The sequence below is a fragment of the Eucalyptus grandis genome, chromosome 11 (assembly GCF_016545825.1).
Source record: "Eucalyptus grandis isolate ANBG69807.140 chromosome 11, ASM1654582v1, whole genome shotgun sequence".
NCBI lineage: Eukaryota > Viridiplantae > Streptophyta > Magnoliopsida > Myrtales > Myrtaceae > Eucalyptus > Eucalyptus grandis.
Window position 1 is genome coordinate 49,132,006 of NC_052622.1, and position 22,525 is coordinate 49,154,530.

A 22,525-nucleotide genomic window follows, 5' to 3' on the forward strand; every position below is an offset into this window, starting at 1 on the left:
GACAGCAGCCACTCCTGAATCTTCCAACTTCTTTTCTCAGGCCGATCATGTCTTCCATTAGTGGACCATCACCTCGTTTATTAGTTCAAACCGGACGGTGTTTAAGGTCGGTCAGCCCAATACTAAGAAATGTCTTCCGACAGAAAGAAGGTGCTTGGAGATGCTTTGTATCTTCGTGCCACTTGTTCTCTATCTAGAAATGTAAATGCCCTTGTTAAACGTCAAAGCATTATAAAAAGGAAAAGTGAATGTAACTAATCCCCTTGGACCCCGCTTGGAGATCATTCTCGCATGTTTGAGGTTTAATTTTGTTGTTTGACTATTGACTCTGAAAAAATCACATCTGTTTCACAAGGATCCACAATAACCAGACCTCTACACCGGTGATTTTCAAAGAAAATTTAACGGGAGGACTACATTGAAATTATGCACAAAAATTTAGGACTATATTAATAAAATTTAAAATTATAAAGTTGAATAGACGTTCATATGATAAATTTAGCATTAATTGGATAATGTTATCCCGTGAGCCCACATTAAGATCACACTAAAAAGGTGATCCAAGGTCAAAAGCCTTTGCCTTGGGACTAAAGTATTTTTCTTTTTTCCACCTTTTTTTTTTTTTGTAGGTAGCTGCCGACACCGAATCTAGTAAATTAGGAATGATTTTGAGTCATGTAAATCCAAGCATTAGTACAAACACGAGAATGTCGTACAAAATTAGTTATACAAAAAAAAAAAGTGATGTTATGGGATTTTTCTTAGGTGTTTGACCATGATTTATACGTTTAAAAACATACTCTTACAATTTATCACATTTTTAGAATTGGTGTTCATTGTACTCTGAACTATGTGAAGTCTTTTAATATCAAAATGAATTTGCTTATAAGTTAATTAGATAACTTTATATCTTATTGTTGGGAGTGTGCAGCAAAAGTTCAATATCTAAGCTAAAAATGCTTTTAAGCATCATTTAGATCGAGAAAGTCCGGTCCGATCGAAGAATCTAAGGTAAAGGGATTAAGAAATAAAGGCAGGAAAAAACGTAGAATCAAAGTAAAAGTGATTCTCCTTTTTATTGTGAGCAATCCTGGGTGAGTTACAATTTTCCTTTTTCCTTTCCATATATATATATAATTTTTTTTTTGATTAAGCAAGTACTTGTACAAATGATAATTATGTTACGAGAAAACCGTCAAGGGGGAGCCTAAGTTTGAGTTTATCAATATATTCAGTTGTATTCACCTTTATTCAAAATTTAAATCAATGATTTATGAGCAAATCAAGAGATATTAATTACTCAACACTACACCACTTCTCTGATGTGGGGCTTCTTTAATACAATTCATATTGTATTACACTCGTAAGATCAAGTGTTTGCCTCTTATTACAATCAAACTTTTTGAGAATTGAATGTTCTTCCTATAAAAGGTTGCCCCTCAGCCTATGTTCCAAGTTTTGCAAAGTCCTTCTAGTATCAACATGAATACAACTATGCGTAAATTAGAAGATTTAGAAGGTCCAAAGCTCACAAGAGTATTTGACCACGGAGAAGCTGAACTTTCTTACAATCTTCTTCCCTTAGAATGGATTATGACACTCAACTTGTGCTTCGATTTTGTGGAATTTAGTTAGAATTGAATAAGTATAATTATAAATGACTGAGATGATTTTAAAGTGCTAAGACTAAATTTGTTTAATGGAAAATGAATGATTTGAAAAATATTTTTTTTAAAACAATTGCTTACATCTTTTACAAAAAACAAATGAATGAAAAATATTATTATCACTTACGAAAATGTTTAGATACAAATTGTTATGTGTTAATGAAAATATTTTGCATCAACTAATTATTTCAAATGATCATTTTAACAAAAAGCTTTTCCAAATTATTATTTTTTATTTACGAGCAAACGGAGCCTAAACCTCAGAAGATTTTTTCTTTTTTCCATCTCATACATTTGCCCTCTACAATCGGACGAGGGGTGTGAAACTTTGAAGCGCGCAAGCAAATCGATTATTGAACGTGGCAAAAGGGGTTACTGAGGAATTGTGATCTCACCCTCAGAACTCTCTAGTCCTCTTCCAACGATATCACCTGGCAGCCTTGATCTAGTTTCATATTAAAGAAGCTTTGATCTATTATGGTCATCCATTCTCTAATCTTCTAAAAGTTTCTCTTGGGCGTGTTCAAGAACCTTCGTTATGATGTCATTGCCACCAATAGGATCGCCGTACTAAAGAGAAGCTTAAACTATGTGTGCTCTCAATTTTCTTTCCAATCAAATTTTCCTTCGAAAAGTCACGCCCATGGTAAGAACCAGAACACAAACAACCTGTCACCAGACTAATTTATAGGTGCTGGGTTTGTTGCTTTATCTATAAGTCGACAAGATTAAGAAAGAAGAGCCCGGAAGTATCCAAATTTGTTGGATACCCACTCGACTCTGTTGTTTTTTTCTTTAATTCCCCCTCTAAAAATGCTTTGGCCAGAGCATTCCATTTGTATAAATAGATGTGCCGTGGCTTGCCATTTCTTCCTGTGAAGAGTGTAAGAGTACCAAACTATTTGCTAGGCATTAATTGTGTTTAAGAGTTTGTCGCATTTACTTGAGCAACCTCTCGTTTTCTCAGCTTTTGTTCCTTTTTTCATGGCGCCTCCCAATGAGCCGGTCAATCCAATCTTCAACTTCTGCAAATCCCCCAGAGTCAAACATCACGTTCATTTGTCTCGTGGGAAGCTGAGTGTCAAGGGAGTGCCAATCCTCTCTGATGTCCCGAGCAATGTGACTTTCACTCCCTTCTCATCTCTCTGTGAACCTTCGAAGTCTGATGCACCACCGACCTTGCTTCAGTATGTCCAGTCCGTCTCGCACCGAGGCGGCTTCTTGGGCTTCGCCAAGGATGACCCATCGGACAGGTTGATGAACTCTCTGGGGAGGTTCAGTGGGAGAGACTTCTTGAGCATCTTCAGGTTCAAAACATGGTGGTCCACCATGTGGGTGGGAAGTTCTGGGTCTGATCTGCAAATGGAGACTCAATGGGTGCTCCTGGATGTACCTGAGGTTGATTCTTATGCAGTGATCCTGCCCATCGTGGAAGGGAGCTTTCGGTCCGCACTTCATCCTGGGAGTGATGGGCACGTCATGATTTGCGCAGAGAGCGGTTGTAGCCAAGTAAGAACATCGTCTTTCGATGCAATCGCTTATGTTCATGTGTCCAGGAATCCGTATACCTTGATGAGAGAGGCCTATAGTGCTCTCAGGGTTCATCTCAACACATTCAGGCTATTGGAAGAGAAAGCTGTCCCTTCCATTGCAGATAAATTTGGTTGGTGCACTTGGGATGCTTTTCATTTGGCAGTTGAACCTGTTGGTGTTTGGCATGGAGTGAAGGATTTCGCGGAGGGCGGCATTTCCCCGAGATTCCTAATCATCGATGATGGGTGGCAGAGCATCAACTTGGACGGGCAGGACCCGAGCAAGGATGCGAAGAACCTCATCCTGGGCGGGACCCAAATGACTGCCCGCCTTCACCGGCTTGACGAAGGGGAAAAGTTTAGGAAGTACGAAGGGGGAACCATGTTAGGCCCCGACGCTCCCGCTTTCGACCCTAGGAAACCAAAGATGGTGATCTCAAAGGCCATCGAGCTCGAGCGTGCTGAGAAGGATCTGAACGCTGCAGGGCGAGATGGAGCCACTGATTTGTCGGAGCTTGAGTCGAGGATTGAGAAGTTGAGACGAGAACTCGATGAAATTGTTGGAGACGAGGGACAGAATGAGGTTATTAAAGGAGAGGGTAAAGGGGAAAGCTTTGGCATGAGAGCTTTCACTAGGGACCTGAGGCAAAAGTTCAAAGGGTTGGATGATATATATGTTTGGCATGCTCTTTGTGGTGCTTGGGGTGGAGTGAGGCCAGGATCAACTCATCTCAACTCAAAGGTGACTCCTTGCAAGCTTTCTCCTGGACTCAGTGGGACGATGGATGACTTGGCCGTGGACAAGATCGTCGAAGGAGGGATTGGTCTTGTCCACCCCTCCCAAGCCAATGATTTCTATGACTCCATGCACTCTTACCTCGCTAGTGTCGGCATCACCGGAGTGAAAGTTGATGTCATTCATGTAAGTTGTCCCTCTGTCAATATCAAGATTGGAATTTGCAGTTCAAGATTCTCATCACTCTCTTTGACTTTTAAGCATTCTAAATGCAGACTCTTGAGTATGTGTCCGAAGACTATGGAGGGAGGGTTGAGCTTGCAAAGGCTTATTACAAGGGACTGTCAAATTCCGTCACAAAGAACTTCAAGGGAAGTGGGGTCATATCCAGCATGCAACAGTGCAACGACTTCTTCCTCCTTGGGACTAGACAGATATCCATGGGAAGAGTAGGTAATACCAGCCAAACTTGTCACTGGCCTCTGTCAAACTCTGGACCTTTCCAAGAATTCGTTCGAAAAATCGTCAAAGGCGAGAATGCAGAAACTTGATTTCGAAGGTTCTAATGTGTAGGGGACGACTTTTGGTTTCAAGATCCGAATGGTGATCCGATGGGAGTCTATTGGTTGCAAGGAGTTCATATGATTCATTGTGCATATAACAGCCTCTGGATGGGCCAAATCATGCAGCCTGACTGGGACATGTTCCAAACGGACCACCTGTGCGCTGAATTCCATGCCGGCTCGAGGGCCATCTGTGGAGGGCCGATCTATGTCAGCGACTCGGTCGGGCGTCACAACTTTGGCCTCTTGCGGAAGCTCGTGTTCCCGGATGGGACCATCCCCAAGTGCCAGCACTTCGCCCTCCCGACCAGAGACTGCCTCTTCAAGAACCCTCTCTTTGATAACAAGACCGTCCTCAAACTTTGGAACGTCAATAAGGTAACGTCCCCAGTCTGTCCGATAAATCTAGCCGAGGCAGCATCAGATTAATCAGACCCACGGTCACGTAGTTAGAATCAAACTTTTTAATTTTATTTCGAGCGAGGGACGTGATACGTTCCATAATGTTCTGGACAAGAGTAGTCCATGTGTCTATTTATCTTCTAGAACTCCAACCACAGATCCCCAATTTGGCTGGTCACTCATATCTGGTAGCTTCTTAACAGATGGTCAACCCAACTTAGAACTCCAACAACCGGAATGTGCATCAACTTAAGCATTTGCTAAGGCGCTAAATGACAATTTGTTTCCTTTCTTTTTCCTCGGAAATGCTGTTGCAGTACGGTGGAGTGATTGGCGCGTTCAACTGTCAAGGAGCTGGCTGGGACCCGAAGGAGCGGAGGATCAAGGGCCATCCAGAATGCTACAAGGCAGTTTCCGGTTCCGTTCATGTGACGGAGGTCGAATGGGACCAAAACGATGAGGCGGCCCGAATGGGCGGGGCTGAAGAATACGCGGTATGCATGAGCCGAGCCGAAAGGCTCCTCCTGACGACCCGAGAGTCGGACCCAATCCCAGTGACCCTGGACCCATCCTCCTTCGAGATCTTCAGCTTCGTGCCCGTCGTGAACCTTGGACCCGTCAAGTTCGCCCCGATCGGTGTGGCCGACATGCTCAACAGCGGAGGGACGGTTCAAGAAGTGGGGTGGGAAGATTGCACGAGTGGGATTAGGGTCAGTGTCAGGATCAAGGGCCGAGGTCGGTTCCTGGCCTACTCGAGCGGGTCGCCGAGAAGCTGTCGTTTGAACGGCGAGGAAGTCGGGTTTGAGTGGTCCGTTGATGGCACATTGGCCTTGAGCGTTCCTTGGGTTGAAGCGGCTGGTGGCATTTCTGATGTAATTTTTCTATTTTCACATTGATTTTAATTTTTCATGTCCGGCCTTTTTCATGTTTATTGTTTTTTTTTTTTTTTTTTTTGTGTGACAGTGTACTGAGATTGAAGTGTTCGTTCATGTGCTGGTTGTAAAATGGAATTTTTTCTGTTTTTTGGTCAAAGTTGTAAAATGGAATTGATAACAGGAAAATGTGCCAATTGCTGGATTTCGTGACTTCGCTCTCGTCTTTCATGGGAATATTGTAGATGCGTAATCGAATGGTAAGCGATGAATTACCATGTACAAATAGTTACCTCTCTAAAACTCTGAAAAATATTCGATTGCATTTCGAACCCTTTCGCACTTATTATTGTTTCCATTTGCTAGTTAATCAAGATGACCAACTTAGCTCTTCCTTAAAACATAATTTTACAAAGAAAGTGATAATAAATTGAAATCGAAGACCGGCATCTCCATAATTCATTTTTACCATCTCAATTGGAAGCAACTAATTGACTGAGCAGCAAAAAAGAGGGGAAGCAAATCCTTTCGAAGATCAACATACAATATGATCCATGAAATTTTGGTACGTATTCAATTTAATCTCCAAATTATATCGAAATGTTCAATATTATCCATAATTTTGAATTAATGAAAGGAATGATTATATTAAACATATATTAAAAATTTATGGATCACATTATATATGAGTTAAAATTCAAGAGTTATGTTAATAAATAAAAAATTTATGGATCATATTAAACATTAGGTCAAAGTCGAGGGGTCATTTGCATCGTTACCCCCTCACTTATTCTTCCTCTGTCCACATAATGACTCAAGAAAGGGGAAATTTCATACCGTATCCTCGGGGTCGGGGGGGAGGGAAAAGAAAGAAAAAAAAAAAAAGGGACAATCGTGGATTCCCACGTGATTCCGCGGAAATACGGGGGCGTTCCTGTAATTTGGGATAAATTCAATCGATGAGGGGGAGGATGGGATGTCCAGAAGCAGAACGGGATTAGCAATAAAGAAAAATAGAGGAGAAGACGAGGACCAGTCGAAACACCAGTGTCCTCGTCCGAAACCAGAAGTACCAGCAGAGGCGCTAGGGTTCGTTTTTCCCTCCACTCGCCGCTCAAACGCATTCGTTCGCCTCTCCAGGTGACGATTCCTGCTCGACCCCATCTTCTTCTCCTTCGCCATTACCGTCGCTTAGGTCTCGCTGCCGCGATCGGTTCCCCTCTCCCTCGCGACGACCGATTTCTCGACGTTCTCGTTCCGGTCGCTCGCGAGTGAGCTTCGTCCGCGATTGCGCGCGTCCATTTCTAGCCCGCGCTCCGGGGCGCCTCGGGCGGCGTCGCGATGAGCGAGAGAGGTCGTTTCGGAGAATGCGCGTGGGTCTGGGTCAGTCGTGTCGTAGGGGTCGCGGCGCGGTGAGGCGATTGGATTAGCGAAGAGCGCTTCGAGATCGTCGTAGGTTTATGCCTCTCTCCTCCGCAAGCTTTATCTCTGCCCGTTGTCGCTAGTAGCTCCATTTCTCGAACGGTTCTGCAGTTGATGGCGCGTTAGTTTTTCGATTGAGAAGTCGCTTCGCTATATGTGTATGTTGTCGCGGTCCGGCTTGTCTGATAGCGTCGAGGTATAGCATTGCGGATGCTTAATGAGGATGCCTTGAATGGCTGCGCTACTCCTGGAGTAGCTCGAAATCCCTCTGTTTTTCATCTTTGGGATTCACAAGAGAGAACCTTGGAAGTTTTAGGATATCTGGTGCCCATAAGGTTGAGAGTAAATTCTTTATTGGCTAGAAGTCTGCATTATTGCTTCTTATTCTAGCAATATAGTAACTTGATGGTATCGGGAGTAGTTGTTGGTGAAGTGTTTTGATAACAAGGTTTACCCTTCTGGTCAGAATTATTGCGTCAAGAGTAGTTTTTTCTTTATCAGCCGTTTTTGATGTCTCGCCCCTGTTTTTCTTATTGTTTCTCACAAGCAATGAATGGTTTTTTGGTTGATTATGCAGGAAAGTAATCATTGCCGTCATGTCTACCAGATCAGATTCTGATATAGATGATGATTTTCGTGACCTTTACAAAGAGTACACGGGTCCCCCAGGATCTACTACAGTCAATGCACAGGATAGAGCAAAAACGACCAAAAGGCCTCATTCTGGTTCTGACGAGGAAGATGAACCTCGTGACCCTAATACAGTTCCAACTGACTTTACTAGCCGCGAAGCAAAGGTTTGGGAAGCTAAGTCAAAAGCTACTGAGAGGAACTGGAAGAAGAAGAAAGAAGAAGAGATGATTTGTAAAATATGTGGCGAATCTGGTCATTTTACTCAGGTCTTGTTTATTCTTATACGGATCTTTTTAGCTGTGATTTTACCCGATTCTCGCTTGGTGCATATACTGGTCTTTCTTAGTGAATGTGCGATATGTAACAGGATAGATGTTTTGGAAAAAGTATATGTATGAATACACAATTGCAATTCTTGCAGTAGAGTTTAGGTTTGTCTGGTTATTCATTGAGTTGTCTACCTGAAGGTTCAATTCTTCCTGGCTGTTATCGTTTGCATTGATGTGGATTTGCAGCCAGCCAACTTCCTTCTAGGTTCAGTGATGGAATTGATATTTTGACTAGGACTCATATATGATTTGTGTTGATAATTCAATTTTGATTGATGTTGGACTGTTTGTATGGAAATGTATCTTTTTAAGTTATTTTCAAACAGCTTCCCATGATTTCGACCTTGAGGTAGAAGGACAAGGGTATATGCTCATGCATGTGTGCAAAGAGGGCTTGCCACTATAGGAGAATGCAATTTTCGATACTTTAGGTGTACTTATAAGTGTTAATAGAGTTTTGTTTTTTGGTTGGACTTAATAGAGTTAATTTCCTCCCATATTTTAAAGTCCTTTTAATTTGCACCACCTCTTCAATCCACATGACCAGCTACTTCCCACTAACATTTCCCCCTTCTCCAGGATCTTATAGTCCTTAATGTTCTTTTAAAACTAAGTTTCATGATCGGGACTTATGTTGCCTTTCTTGTTTACCAGGGGTGTCCCTCTACTCTAGGAGCCAACCGCAAGTCCCAAGATTTTTTCCAGAGAGTTCCTGCGAGAGACAGTCGTGTGCAAGCACTATTTACAGACAGAGTGATACAGAAGATTGAGAAGGACACTGGCTGCAAAATCAAGATGGATGAAAAGTTCTTGATTGTTAGTGGCAAAGACAGATTAATCTTGACCAAAGGAATTGATGCCGTGCATGAGATGATTAAAGAGGATGGTGATCAGAAGGGCTCTTCTAGTTCTCGCATGTCCAGATCTAGGTCACCAGCGTGCAGCCCTGTGGGTGAACGGCCAAGGCAGTCTCAATCCCAGAGGTCTCATCATGGTCCACCTAGTGCAACGCACTTCCAACAGAGGTTTAGTAGGCAGGAAAAGGTTGTTGAAGATCGTGTTCGTGATGATCTGAAAAAAATTTCGAGGGGTTCTCCGCAAGGTAGGCAAAGTGCAGGATGTGTCTCTGACATTGTAGAGAGCTGGTATAACCTTCTCATAGAATGTTAGGCCCACAAACACTTTATCCATCTGGATGAAGTTATTTTTGGATTTTTTTGTAGTGGCGCTTGTTGCTTATGCTTGTCTGCAGCAAGAGGTAAGTTCTTAAGTTCAAGCATTTTACGCCTGATTCTGAAGTATCTTGTCATGGATCAGTCTGAAACGGAAGTTCTTAGAGAAAGAATCTTCAGTCTTCGTTGACTCAGATGGTTCGCCTTTATCAATAACTTCATAATTTATGATTGAAGCTACCATCTTGAATAGCACCTCGTATCAAGTGCTTAACACGCTCTTCCTTTCGTGAAGCTTATGGTAATGATAGGGCTAGAGATCATTCGAGCCGTTCAAAATCTCCAGCACGTCCCCCATACAAAGGCAACTCATATAGCTCTTATGAGGGTCGTAATCAGAACATGGGTGCTTATAGGACTGATGGTTGGGATAGTGAGAGAAGGGCATCAGATATGCAATCTGGAAGTCAGCTTGAATTGCCTTCCCGTCCACAGACATTGGAAGAATTAGAGTTGGAATATAAGAGGGAGGCCATGGATCTCATGAGAATTCGAGATAAGGAAGAAGATGAAGAGAATTATAAACATCGTGAGGTAAGTACTAAGAAGCGCGTCTCATGATAATGCTTTGGATAATGCCAAGCTACTCAAATATGTCAGAGTTTGGCACACAATCTGCACACTGTGTGCTTAAAGCAAGAAAAAGCATAATAACGTTTGGGGCTATCTAAAACGACTCCACTCGATTAGAGCTGGTTGATGGCTGTGAGCTTTCCGGAAGGAAATTTATTGAACACCACCTTTAGTTCTTTTGACTTGTCAACATAATCTTTTTCTCTTTATGTTGGGAAAAGAAAAGAGTTATACCTGATTCTTTTGGCTCTTCCAATATGATTGATGTCCATTTACTTGCTGAAGGGTATGACTGGTTCTTCTTAGAGTTGGGAGCTGTGTGGTGGAAGCTTTCTCTGTACAAACTTGAGGGTTTTCCTTTAGAAAATTTAGCTTGCAAAAATTTATTTTGGGTCATTTCAGCCTTTGTGTCTCCCTTTTCTGATTATTACTTGGTACTCTTAGATGGCAGTTGACCTGACTCTGTACTTGACAGATATGCATAACAAGGTATTTATGAGCATCGATGACACCATTAGAACCTTCATTAGTGTCTTTTGTCTTCCTTAAAGTTGTCTTCTGTCCTGCTATAACGTGCAACATGTTTCTGGCTTGATGCTATCTCCACTTATGAATGAATTGCTATACGTTATAGGTTCCTTTTTTAATCCTTGACACATTATTACTGCTATTTATGGCTGTTAACATTCTCCTTCAATCATAATTTATATTTTCGTTTTGGTTCTACGGCTTTAAGGCTATACGGGAAATAAGGGAGAGTTATTTGAAGAAAGTAGCTATCTTGAGGGGTATGCACGCAAAACAGTGGGAAGAATTTCTCCAGTTTGATGCCCAAAAGCATCAGCAACAGGCACGCCAGCAAATGCCTGGACCTGGTTTTGGCGGTTATAAGCAGCAAGGTTATTCTGACTTTGATGGCTCAGTCAATCCTCAATATGCCGGAGGGGGTATACCTGTTGAATCAAGGAATATTTATCCAAATCAGATGGAAACTTATCCTTCGAGGCTTCAAGGTGCCTATGGTGACTTTCAGCGTCAAAGACAAGGTTATGGAAAAACTTATACGCGTTATTAATCTTGCTTGCCTGGAATATACTGGGTGAGTTGTCTTTCTAATTTAGCTAGATTTATGCTCGGTTCCTTTTAAATCTTCAGTCCACTGCATCTGATACGTTTGGAGCAGTGGTGATAGGCTAGAATACCTTTAGTGGTAGGGAATCATCTTATACAAAATGATCTGTAGTCAACGGAATAAATGAGCAAGAGATATTAGTTTATGGGTGTTATTTTTTGGATCTTTGAGATCTCTTCTTTTTTAGTAGTTCGTTTTAAAATTTGATTACAAAATTTCAGGGTCTGCATCCTGGTTGCATAGGTTTGGGGCGCAATGGAGCTTTTGTTTAGGTGAGTATGTCATGTTTCTAGACTAAATTGGAGAACTGTTCGGCCGATTTATTGTCTTGGCAATCTTTATTTCAATGTTTGGTTGTTGAACTTGGTCTTTTGTAAAGGAATGAATGCTTTCAAGCATGTATTTGATGCAGTAATGCTTGATGGTAACAGGACTTTTGAATGCTTCTGAATTTTATGCCAGTGGCGGACGATATCTGACAAAGTGTATTGCCATAGAAGTACAGCATGTCATTTGATGCATATTGAGAGGAGGGTAGGGATGGAGGTTGGTGGAGCAGCAAAGCAAGTTACAGGTTTCGAGATGCAGTGTTCATTGACTGTCAATTTTTATTTGTTCAGTGCTGTCTACAAAGTTGAAGGTACTGTCTAATTTACTTTAATTTCACTCAGCCATCAGTTGTCTGTGAATCTGCTCTAGTGGTGCCAGGCTGTTTGTGGGAAAGTTATTATTTGTATCAAATGTAATTAGACTGTTCAGTAATTACTCTCTGCCCCTCCTGTTTGTGCACTTGGTGCCTCTGTGCGCTGGTCAAAAAATAAAGGAAAGCTAGGTTTGCCCTTACCATTTGTGTGATTACATGGTGTCAACTATGAGATATGGCCTTAATATAATCGTATATACAGTGAGGGGATCTTAGGTGAAACTACCGATGCTTAGGTTTGGACTAATGGTGCTATACCTTCTAAATTGTACCTTGGATCAGAATTGGTGGGTTCCCAAATTTTGTGGTCTGTACATATTTTACCCAAGAATTCCTAGACTTTAGAGGGTGACATTAAAGTGTTGGGAGTGCCAACCAGAGAGTACTTGTTATTTGTGCATGAAATGGATCTTCTACATTATGTGAGGCAAATGAGGTGTGCACCATCCCCAGGAGATTATGTTGACTCTATATTGTGAGGGTCTGGTCCCATTTCTTGCATCGAGAAATGGTGGGTTGTCTATTGTAGTCTGGATTCTAATTCACCGAAGCGGGGGTCTTTGTTCTGTTCTTTTTTTGAGTCGGATATCGGTTCAATCAACGAGGAGATGCGGCATGTATAAGTTTGTTGACTTCTCTGACCCAAGTTTGGTCACCATTTCCTTGTGCTGCATCGCTTGGTCAGATTCACTTCAAAGGAGAATTTGCAGACTGATGTCGCTACCAGTTGTCCTTGTTAGCTTCACCCGGCCACTTCATATGATATTGGGATTAAATTCCTTGCCAAGCGTTTTGGGCTTCTGGAATTTTAAATGCATTCCATCTGTGATAATTCGTTGAGAGGATAAATGATGGTATACTTGGATCGATATCGGTTGGACGCTTTCAACAAATGGGAGGGGTTTTCTTCGATCATCATTGACGTCGAAGGAAAGTTCGGTTCCTCACTGCTCCAGGGGTGTTTGCAATTCCGTTTGAGGTCAATGATGATCAGATGGGTCCGGCATGCCTCAAAAGCGGTCGATTGCTATTCCTCATGCGCGGAGGAACCCGAAAAATTAACTTGACGTTGGCCAGTTGATACTCAATGCTTAAGTCGCTTGAGGTCCAAAGTCCGATTCAATGAATGATGATTTTTTGAGATTATGTTAAAAGGGAGAAATTATTGTGACCTTTTAAATTATGATGTGGATGCTTATTTGTTCAATTTGTTTGGCGGAAAATAGATAATTTGAAAAATATTTTTCAGCAAATGATTTGTTTATATCTTTTGTAACAAAGAATAGATGAAAAATATTTTCATCGTGATTAAATATAAACTTTTATTGATTATAAAGAAAATCTTTTTGTTGACTATTTTAAGTGATACAAATGAATGTTTTTCAAAAATATTTTTAAAAAATACTTATTTTTCATGTAATAAATGGGGTCTTCTATCTAATAATGTGCAATCTAATTATAAACACCACCTAATCACAGTGACTGCTTCTTCTTTCCGGATAAAAAAGGGGGTAAAAACTAAATTGCAATAGTGGTCGAATGTTAGCCGACCCTTGAACCATCTTATGTTTGATACTTTCATTAACCACAAGTGATCCATAGGGTGCGCTCAATCAAAATATCTAGTACCTCATCAATGTTATGCCTGGGCTTACACGAACGATGGATGTTATATAGTCTTAGGGTGCGTTTGGGAACGCTTTTGGGAAAAGTCCTTAGCAAAATGCAAAGACCTTTGAGTTTAATGTATTTTCCAAAATGCAAAGTGTGTTTGGTAAAATTGTAGTTTGAAAGCCCATTTGAAGTATCTTTGAGCAAAATGGTGTTTGGAGAAATTATATTTGTAAATTGCTTTGGTGATAAAAAAAAAAATTATCAAAAGAAAAATAAATAAAAAATTGACCTGGAAGGGCGGATGGCGGGAAGGGCAAGTGGCCGCCGGACGTCAGCGAAGACCACTGGCGAGGGTCGCCGGACGTCGGGCGACCATTGAAGACCACCGGCGAGGGTCGCCGGACGTCGGGCGACCACTGAAGACCATCACAGAGGGTCACCGGACGTCGGGCGACCACTGAAAACCATCGGCGAGGGTCTCCGGACGTCGGGCGACCCCGCCACGACCCGATCCGGGGCGGCGGGTCCTCGCGACCTTGCGGCCCCGGATCGGGTCGCGGCGGGTCACGCGACCGCGCCGCCCGGATCTGGTCGCGGCGAGGTCGCGCGACCTCCGGCAACCGCCGTGACCAAGATCCGGGGCGGCGAGGTCGCGGAGAACCTCGCCGCCCTCGGATCCGGGTCGCGGCAAGGTCGGCGACCCAAACCTCGCCGCGACCCACGATCGCCGCGACCTAGACGGGCGGCGGTCGCACCACTCCCGGCGACGGTCGCACGGGCCACCGCAACCATGCCGAGCCGTCGGCGGCCACTCACTCACGGCTTCGAGGAGCACGTCGTCGGCCTTCACGGAGAAGAAGATGAACAAAGTACAACAACGAGGGCAAAACCGGAAAAATAAGAGTAGGCGAGGATATTTTGGAAGAAAATAAAAAAAAGTGAACAGTGTCGGCTTGTATGCGAGAAAAGTTGAAAGCCCAAGGCACCCCTTCACTTGCCTTGGGCTTTCAGCCTTGGGAAGGCCAGCTTTGGCCTAATGGAAATTCCAAGATTGTTTCCAAACACCCTAGCTTTAGCCCAAGTGTCTTTAAAGCCCAAAGTCCCTTGCAAAGCTGATTCCAAACGCACCCTTAGTGATGGACTGCACCTTTCGAATCCATCTATTTATATTTTCTTATCTGGCTAATCTTTAATCTAGAAAGAGTAAGCTAATTCGGTGCTTTTTATAAAATATTCGTTATCCTAACCAAACTGATAAGTCTAGTTTGGTTTTGGTTTGGGTTTTTCTTTTCTTTTTTAAATATTATTCTGTTATTGATTTATTGGTTTGGTTTCGGTTTGTAACTTTGGAAACTAATAAAATTGAACCAAACTAGTAAGTTTAATATATAAATTCATTTTCCCTTGACTTATAAAATTTAAAGTTTAGCATAGTCAAGCAGGTTCTTCCTATCTTAGATTCCTTTATGAAATTAAACGAAAGATTCCTACTTCTCGCGTTGACCATTATTGATTGATCTTACCAAAGAGTTATTTTATTTTATTTTATGATCTTCTGTGTTTTTCATTATTGATTGATCTTCTGTGATTGTATTTCCTTTTTATTCAATAAACGGGAGCAAATAGGTCTCCAATACGCATATGATGCCAAGAAAACAGTAATCTTGCGTATGATAACAGGGCAGGCAGAAAGCCGATGCCAGAGACCCGGGCGCAAAACGACGGCGAAAGTAGCCGTTGCCGGCTCGCGAAACGACACGACGCTCCACCAACTACCCTTTTTGCCTTCGTCAACGGAAGCAAAAAACGACAAGCCCCGGTCGGTCTAATCTCAATGTTTTTTTCTTTTTTCTTTTTTCCTTCTTTTAACGTTCATTTCAGAATTATTTATTTATTTATTTTTGGCCTGAGCAGGTTCCGTGGATTTTTCATTTTTTTCCATATTTAGAAAAGTAATCGGTTACGTTCAGCATATTCGTTTTTGATCGTAATGTAATCTGACTCCCAGAACAAATTCTCCGTTCAGGATAATCTCTGCAATGCGAATCGCTCTCCAATTTAGGGCTGATCGAGCTGATCGAAAGGTACGATCATGCATTGATAGCTTTTCTTTTTTTTCTTTTTTTTCTTTTGTCGCTTTTTGGTCGTAATTTAGTACACGCCTTCCAATGTTCAGCTGGAATTCGACGAGGACGTAGATGTTTCGTTCGTGTTTTTTTTTTTCCCCTCTTTTTTTAGCTGTTCTGATCTCGGGAATCCGAAGTGGCGACGTGGGTTTCTTAATCCTGTCGATTGTCTGTTCAAGCTTTGGGTGGAGGAAGCCATGGCGATTTTGGGAGCTGCATTGTCGTTTTGGAGAAGCTTTGAGTTTTAGATTAGCAGCTTGATTCTATGCTCTGCAATGGGTTTTGATGTTTGTTGACGTCCGTTTGTTTTTTCGTTTTGAGACATGCAGAATGAAATGCGCTGCCAAGTGAGTTTGACTCTCTGAAATCATTGGTTGGGGTGCGTGTTTCTTGCTCTTTCGCTTCGGATTTGCGTTGGTAATGCGGCTTGTGTGCTGGTGGCCCATCTGAGATTGTCAGGATGAGCGAGGTTTCGGGTTAGGCGTGGGCGGATTTCGATGTGCTGATGATGAGATCATGGGACTTTGTGCTGGTATTTGGTGGTTGACATGTTATAGTTGCAGCTGGTTTTCAAATTTTGGATGATGCGGTCTTTCTCCCCTCATCAGTGAAGTTCTGATTTTGTGAAATAAATGTGGTGAGTATCTTGAGCTAACTCACGGAATGGGACGTGCTGGCCTTTTGGGAACGATTTCCTTCCATGTGAGTTGGAAATAACTAGAAACTATTTCGATATTCTTGCATGTCAAGGTTTCTAGTGAAATTAGTAGCTTCAGTTATCAGGAAGGTTGAAAGAGAAGTACCGTGAAACAAAACGCTGTAATGGATAAGTTAGAATTGAGAGATAGCGAGCCGGAAATCGATCTTGAAAGCGGTGGGGGCACCAGTGAAGAAGATGGAAGTACAGAACTTGCTTCGGTAAAAAATTCACGAACGAACAAGCGTCTCAAAAGGTCTTTGGGTGGGAGCTTAAGTATAGACAGATCAATCAAAAGCAAGCCAGAATGCAGTGTAGAATTGTGCAGCACTTCTTCTGTTGTTGAGGTTCCAAATGAGAATCTAGAAGTGTTGGTGGACAGGAAATCAAGAGAAAGTGGCCAAGAAAATGTTCCCTTCCTGGACAAGAAATATGTGAAGGAAAAACGACACACCACAAATTCAAGAAAACCTCCCAAGCCACCAAGACCACCAAAAGGTCCGGCTTTAGATGCTGCTGACCAGAAGTTTGTCAAGGACATTGCAGAGGTGGCTATGAGAAAGCGCACACGAATCGAGCGGATAAAAGCTCTGAGGAAGAATAAAGCAGCCAATTTATCTGCATCGTCTTCAAGCAGCAGCCTCACTGCCATGATAATTACTCTTCTTTTCTTTGTAATCATTGTCTTTCAAGGTACGAAAACACCGAAACTACCCACATTAGTTAATAACAACGCCGCACCGCCCCCCGGGTAATCAGTCAGAGGTTTATTTTATTTTGGGGGAGAGTGGGGTTGGGGTGGGGTGGGCAGTGATAAGTAAGTCCAAACAGTTAAGTCTACATGTCAGTTTAGACTCTTATTATTCCCCAATATCTATTAAGTATCGCTGGTATGAGGATGGATGTATTTGTTTTGTTGACTATTTCTTGTCAAATGAACATTGCATAAGTCTTCATACAAAAATTACTAATTTAGTGGTCTAAATAATTTATAACTTTGTTATTAAAGACTTATTTTGTGCCGGTGGGGGAATAATACCAGATCATTTGGTCATTAGGGACCACATTTGGTCATTAAGGACCAGACCATATGACTTGGAGATTTTCAAAAATCACTTGGAACCTTTTTGCCCCACCATGGATCCATTGTCAAGGATGTCTTCCATTGTGTATAGAATGGATGTTTCATGTGCCAACAAGCAAACAAGAATAAGGAATGCTTCTCTTGAGTATTTTAAATTTGGAATGCTACTTATGCATATATGGTGCAGGATACATGAGCCTGTAGGTGCTTTCAGTAGATTATATTGTGAGATAATGAAACTAAAAGCATGTCAGAACAACCTCCTCCTCGTACCATAGGAGCAAAACATATATTCTTTTTCTGATTGCTAAGTTCCTTTTATGGTGATGGTCATCTTGTTGAATTATGTTGGTTATTAAAAGTGCAATAATTGTTCTTAGGAAGAAAACAGTTTTCATATTCGACTGTATAATCCTTGAAACTATCGTCTGCTTTTTAATTGTCACTACATGTCTTCTACCTGACCCGCTAAATTGTAAAAGTAACATGCTCATGTTCCCAGTCATTGTCTTGCTTGTCTTGCTCAATATTGCCCCTGGCGCACTTTAAGTTTTCGAGACACTCGCTGACCGAACATCTTCTTAATTGTCCTTTTTCTCTGCTTTGAATACCATTCATCTGGATGCAATACTTCATATGTAAGGGCAAATGCAATAATACTGTTTTGAACATCCACTTGCAGGAATACGCTCCAAGAGCATAGTTGGCTTCCAGGATTCCCCTGAGCCAGCACTTACCACCAATGAAGAGCTGATGTCAGTTCAACATAATAATAACCTGGCTTCCCATGTAAGTACTGCCCATAATTCAGACTTCTGTTGGTAGAATGAGTGCTAGACTGCCTGCTATTGGCATTGAAAGTGTTCTTGACAAGAGAAAGTATCTTCCTATTGATAAACGACAATTGTAAAATCTGTTGTAATGACGGTTTTGCACATGAAGAGGAATTCTCTTCTAAGTTCTGAGGGCCACTTTAGCTAAATGATGACAGTGCTAGCTGAGAGAGGGTGAGTCTGACATCAACTTGGAACTCCGTTTTCAGCATTGTCAAGTTGACAGTGTCTGCGTTGACATTGGTGTTGATGATATGACGACATTAGTGGTGGTGGTGTTGGAGGTGGCCCTGTAATTGCAGTGTTGGTGATGCTGGGGGTGAGAATAGTGGTGGCAGGACTGTAGGTGCCGATGACGGTGGAACAACAGTGGTTACATTAGTGGGCAGAGTCCTCTGACCAGTTAGATGCAGTAGGTGGTTTAAGTATAATTCTCCTGTTGATTGAGAATACATCTATTGATCAGCTTTTATTTACAGTCTCTGAGAGAAAAAGAGTTCAACATGTCTTTTCCAAGTATTCTAAAACTATAATTTTCAGGAAACTCTTCTGAAAAGCAAAGTTAGAACAGTTTCGAATTGTCTTCTTACTTCAAACATATGTCTAGGAAAACTTTGTCTGTGTTTCTGACATCGACTTCTCTCTTATGCGGATTCAGTTTGGCAGACGGACACGATTCTAGTTCGATCTCCGGAGAGGGAGGTAAATGTGTGGAATGACTACATTATTTGTAAATGTCAGTTCCATGTGACTTTCGCTGGGAAGAATGTCATTTGTACTGATGTACCAATGAAATAGAGGCATGGATCAATTACCAAGATTCGAAGGGGAAAAGATCCGAGAAACGGGCAGGCAGGATCAGAAGTTGTTTGGTCACTATGATGGAAGTAGGATTCTAACGCCAGCTTGGTTAGAGTTTACAGATAACAGGATTGTACAAATGCCTAGGATTCAACAAAGCTGCTATTGAGTGCAAGTTTTTGGTGCCCTGATCTTTTGCACATTTGGCCTTCCTCTTTATATTTATTACCTATTACCAAAAAAAAAAAAAAAAAAAACAAAGCTGCTATTATAAGGGTTAAGTGCACATTTCGAAATTCAAAGGGATGTGCTGCAATTTTTTCCTTAAAATCTGTGGCGTCGGAGCAATTTAAGCTTTGTCCATTATTTTTCTGGATGAGGATTTTCAGAATTTGGAAGTCTAAACTCATCCTACAATAGCAACAATGCGATGTATGATTATTAATGGCTCGACTAGTTTTCAGCTGGCTCCGGAAGTATGTACATCAAGATGGTTTCAACATGCGTTAGTTTGCTCCATGATATTCCAGGCGTCTAGCCAACCTGGCAAGTCGATGTGGAGTTGTGTAAAACTGTAAATTCCTTTGTTGTTTCACAGGGCTTTTAGTGACGCAGAGTCAAACTCTATTGTTATGTTCTTTTAATTTGCAAGTTTCCTTCTCACAGCACTATCTATCCCTCACTGTGTTTACTGTTTTGGAGAGTAAAGCTGAAGGCAACATGCAACATTTAAGGAATAGGACATTTTAACCTTTACAGTTCCCTTCGTTTGACTGGGGGTGAATTATCATTCGATTTATGGGAAAATTACACAAAACACCTCTAAACTTTGAAATTTGGGAGTAGTATACATTTGCTCCCAAACCGTTTCACGACCCCAAACTTTGAAGTATCTTCGTTGCGTATTGCACATGACTTTAAAGGGTAAAAATATATCTTCGTATTTGTTTTTTCAAGGAATTCTCTCCTTCATCGTTAATTGCTGTAAAAAAGAAAAAAGAAAAAAAGATAATGGGATGATAGTAAATTATCTAGAATAGTGATAATAGAAACAATAAATATCAATAATAATATTGACAAAGGACAATAAATATATATCACATTTAATCGAATTGAGGTACTTTAAGAAAAAGAATAACTACAAACTAAATAAAAAGGGAAAAAGCCCCAGTGACAAAAATTGGTTAATCATTATGTACATGTAAAGGGTAATGCAGGCAAAAAATGATTGATTTAGAAAAGTATTCTTAAATATTTTAAAAGGAAGTGATTTCCTCATCTCATGAAATGAAATAATTGAAATGCAATCTGAGTTTTTATTATTATTATAAAAAAACAGTTTTTACTGATTAATAATTTTTTCATTTATTAACCATTTCAAAAGAATAACAAGTATCCAATTTTACTTATATGACCATTTCCTTTTTACCTAATCGTGTTTCTTTTTTATTAGAATATCTCATCATTTCAGTTAATATTTTCATCAATTTTTAGTAATCTTTGTTTTAATATGTTATTGACATAATTTTTTCTAATATTATTAGATTAGTTAATTTATTGTTCTCCATTGTCTTATTATTTTTTTTTTACACAAAAATCAAAGGCAAAAGAGAGATTTCTATATAAAAAAATTTATTAGACGAAGATATAGTTTTACCCCTTCAAAGTCATGTGCATTATATATGCTGACGGCAATTATTATGGAGGGTTAATGGCCATTTACCCCTTCAAAGTCATGTGCATTATATATGCTAATGGAAATTATAATGGAAGGTTAATGACCATAATAAAATGAATGTTTGAGGAGTAAGATGTAACATATGAGATTTTGGGAGCAGACATGTAGTACTCCTAAGTTCGGGAGAATTTTGTGTAATTTCTCCTAAATCTTAGTTAACTTTTAATTTGGTGGCTCGAGTTTTATTTTAACTAATGGGTCACTCAATTTAGGTTGGACTTTCAGCAGGGCCATTTTGGCGTGATGGATGCGCATGTTAACAATATTTGTAGCTTGATCGAAAAAAAAAAAACGAAAAAAAAAAGACTTTTGTAGCTTTATCTATCTAAAATAGCATGATGGACGTACATGATCCATTAACTTTCGTCTAGGGTTACTCAACTTTACATGACTCTCATTATAATTGCCCAGTTTAATGTAATTTATATTGAAAGTCACTCCGCTTTATTTTAAGGATGTGATTGTTTTGTAAAAAATAATTGATTTGTAAAATATTTTCTCAAAAATAAATGCCCGCATTGTTTATAAAAATGTACAAATCAAAAATTTTTCACATAGATATTGAAATATAAATTGTAATCAACAATTAATTATTTAGCAACATACGGCTAGTTGATCGACCTGATTACGGAACTAACATGTCGAGGTCATGCTGCGCCTCAATGGACCCAAATGGTCGAGCCCAAAAGCAAGACTATTTAATGCCAAGCACGGGTCGACTAATTTGTGCATGGTTCTTTTTTTTTTCTTTTTATTATCATAATAAACAAGCCTAGACAACAAGTTAGACCACAATCCAGGGAACCAGCCCAATTCAAGTCCGTTCAATGATCGTATTTTTCATGTGTAGTCAGAGGTTGAATTTTAGGCGTGATACAAATTTCGATACACCATATGCACATGCATAATTCTATATAGCTAATATTGATGGCTTTAATTAGGAATTACTGAAGACTTTTTTAAAAATTGTGTAAGATCGAGAGTTTGAGGTTGACATTAGATATTAATAGTCTATTATGACCGAACAAGTCTTTACAATTAATGTGACGCGCAGTTGTGGATTGTCAATGGAAGATTTTCGTATAAACTGCCTAAAATACTTTGCCTATAAAACACGAGTTAAAGCTGCGTTCGAATATATTATACGCATCTACTTTTCCCCTCAAAAGAGTAGTCCTAGATACTTTTAATTGAATTGCCGAAAATGAAGATGCCACATGGCATACACTGGAATTAATTGCAATGGACTTTTCAATCAGATTTGGCACACTTAATGGGTGGTCTTAATTTTACAATTTCATGAGACTTCGGATTAGATTCGACAAAAAAAAGTTAAGTTTTCATTGAAAAACAATATAAAAATTTGTTTTGTTGCTAAAACATTATTTTTTTTTATCGATCTCATTCTATTATTACTCTAACTCTCATTCTTAGATTTCTATTATGTGTCCATGCAAAGCGTAGTAATATAAATATCATTTCCATCTCAACTCCTCGAGAATGTAGATATTTGAACTGCTCACTTCTTTTTTCTCATGTGAAAAATGTGACTATTAAAGTAAACACAATAGTTTCATTAAAACAAATCACAAGCATCTAATTTGGACATTTCTAAAAGTATGAACATCAAAAGTGTAATTGTTTTTAGGAATTTCGACACGTAGACCCTTCGTTATGAGTTGCTGTTGTGACTCGGTGTATACCATCAAAAAGATAAGTTGGGGAACGAATGTGCATAAAATATGGTACAGTGGAGGGACCAGAACTGAATTTACGTGGCGATTCGAGGGCCGGTTTTGCGATCACCACCTTTCCTTTTTTGACATCCAAAAGCAA

At 40.4% G+C, this 22,525-nt stretch overlaps 3 protein-coding genes across 5 annotated transcripts; all 3 read left to right on the plus strand.

Annotated features, from left to right (window-relative positions):
* The first annotated feature begins 2,309 nt into the window (after window positions 1–2,309).
* LOC104426829 (stachyose synthase) lies at window positions 2,310–5,985 on the plus strand. Its single transcript, XM_010039995.3, has 4 exons — window positions 2,310–4,121; window positions 4,211–4,388; window positions 4,509–4,876; window positions 5,218–5,985. Exons 1-4 carry the CDS (start codon window positions 2,652–2,654, stop codon window positions 5,794–5,796), a joined length of 2,595 nt encoding a protein of 864 aa, XP_010038297.2. The 5' UTR covers window positions 2,310–2,651; the 3' UTR covers window positions 5,797–5,985.
* Window positions 5,986–6,742: 757 nt separating this feature from the next.
* On the plus strand, window positions 6,743–11,936 carry LOC104426830. Of its 3 annotated transcripts, none has more exons than XM_039304806.1 (7): window positions 6,743–6,912; window positions 7,772–8,093; window positions 8,811–9,258; window positions 9,624–9,922; window positions 10,698–11,060; window positions 11,315–11,365; window positions 11,506–11,936. In XM_039304806.1, exons 1-5 carry the CDS (start codon window positions 6,749–6,751, stop codon window positions 11,034–11,036), a joined length of 1,572 nt encoding a protein of 523 aa, XP_039160740.1. In that variant the 5' UTR covers window positions 6,743–6,748; the 3' UTR covers window positions 11,037–11,060; window positions 11,315–11,365; window positions 11,506–11,936. The 3 variants fall into 3 exon arrangements, with proteins under 3 accessions (XP_039160740.1, XP_039160739.1, XP_039160741.1); XM_039304805.1 differs by having other exon boundaries at window positions 11,525–11,936; XM_039304807.1 differs by having other exon boundaries at window positions 11,556–11,936.
* A 3,397-nt stretch (window positions 11,937–15,333) lies between these two features.
* On the plus strand, window positions 15,334–19,281 carry LOC104426831. Its single transcript, XM_010039998.3, has 4 exons — window positions 15,334–15,494; window positions 15,866–16,926; window positions 18,000–18,106; window positions 18,809–19,281. The coding sequence occupies exons 2-4, from the start codon at window positions 16,359–16,361 to the stop codon at window positions 18,830–18,832; spliced, it is 699 nt and encodes a 232-aa protein (XP_010038300.1). The 5' UTR covers window positions 15,334–15,494; window positions 15,866–16,358; the 3' UTR covers window positions 18,833–19,281.
* Window positions 19,282–22,525: the final 3,244 nt, after the last annotated feature.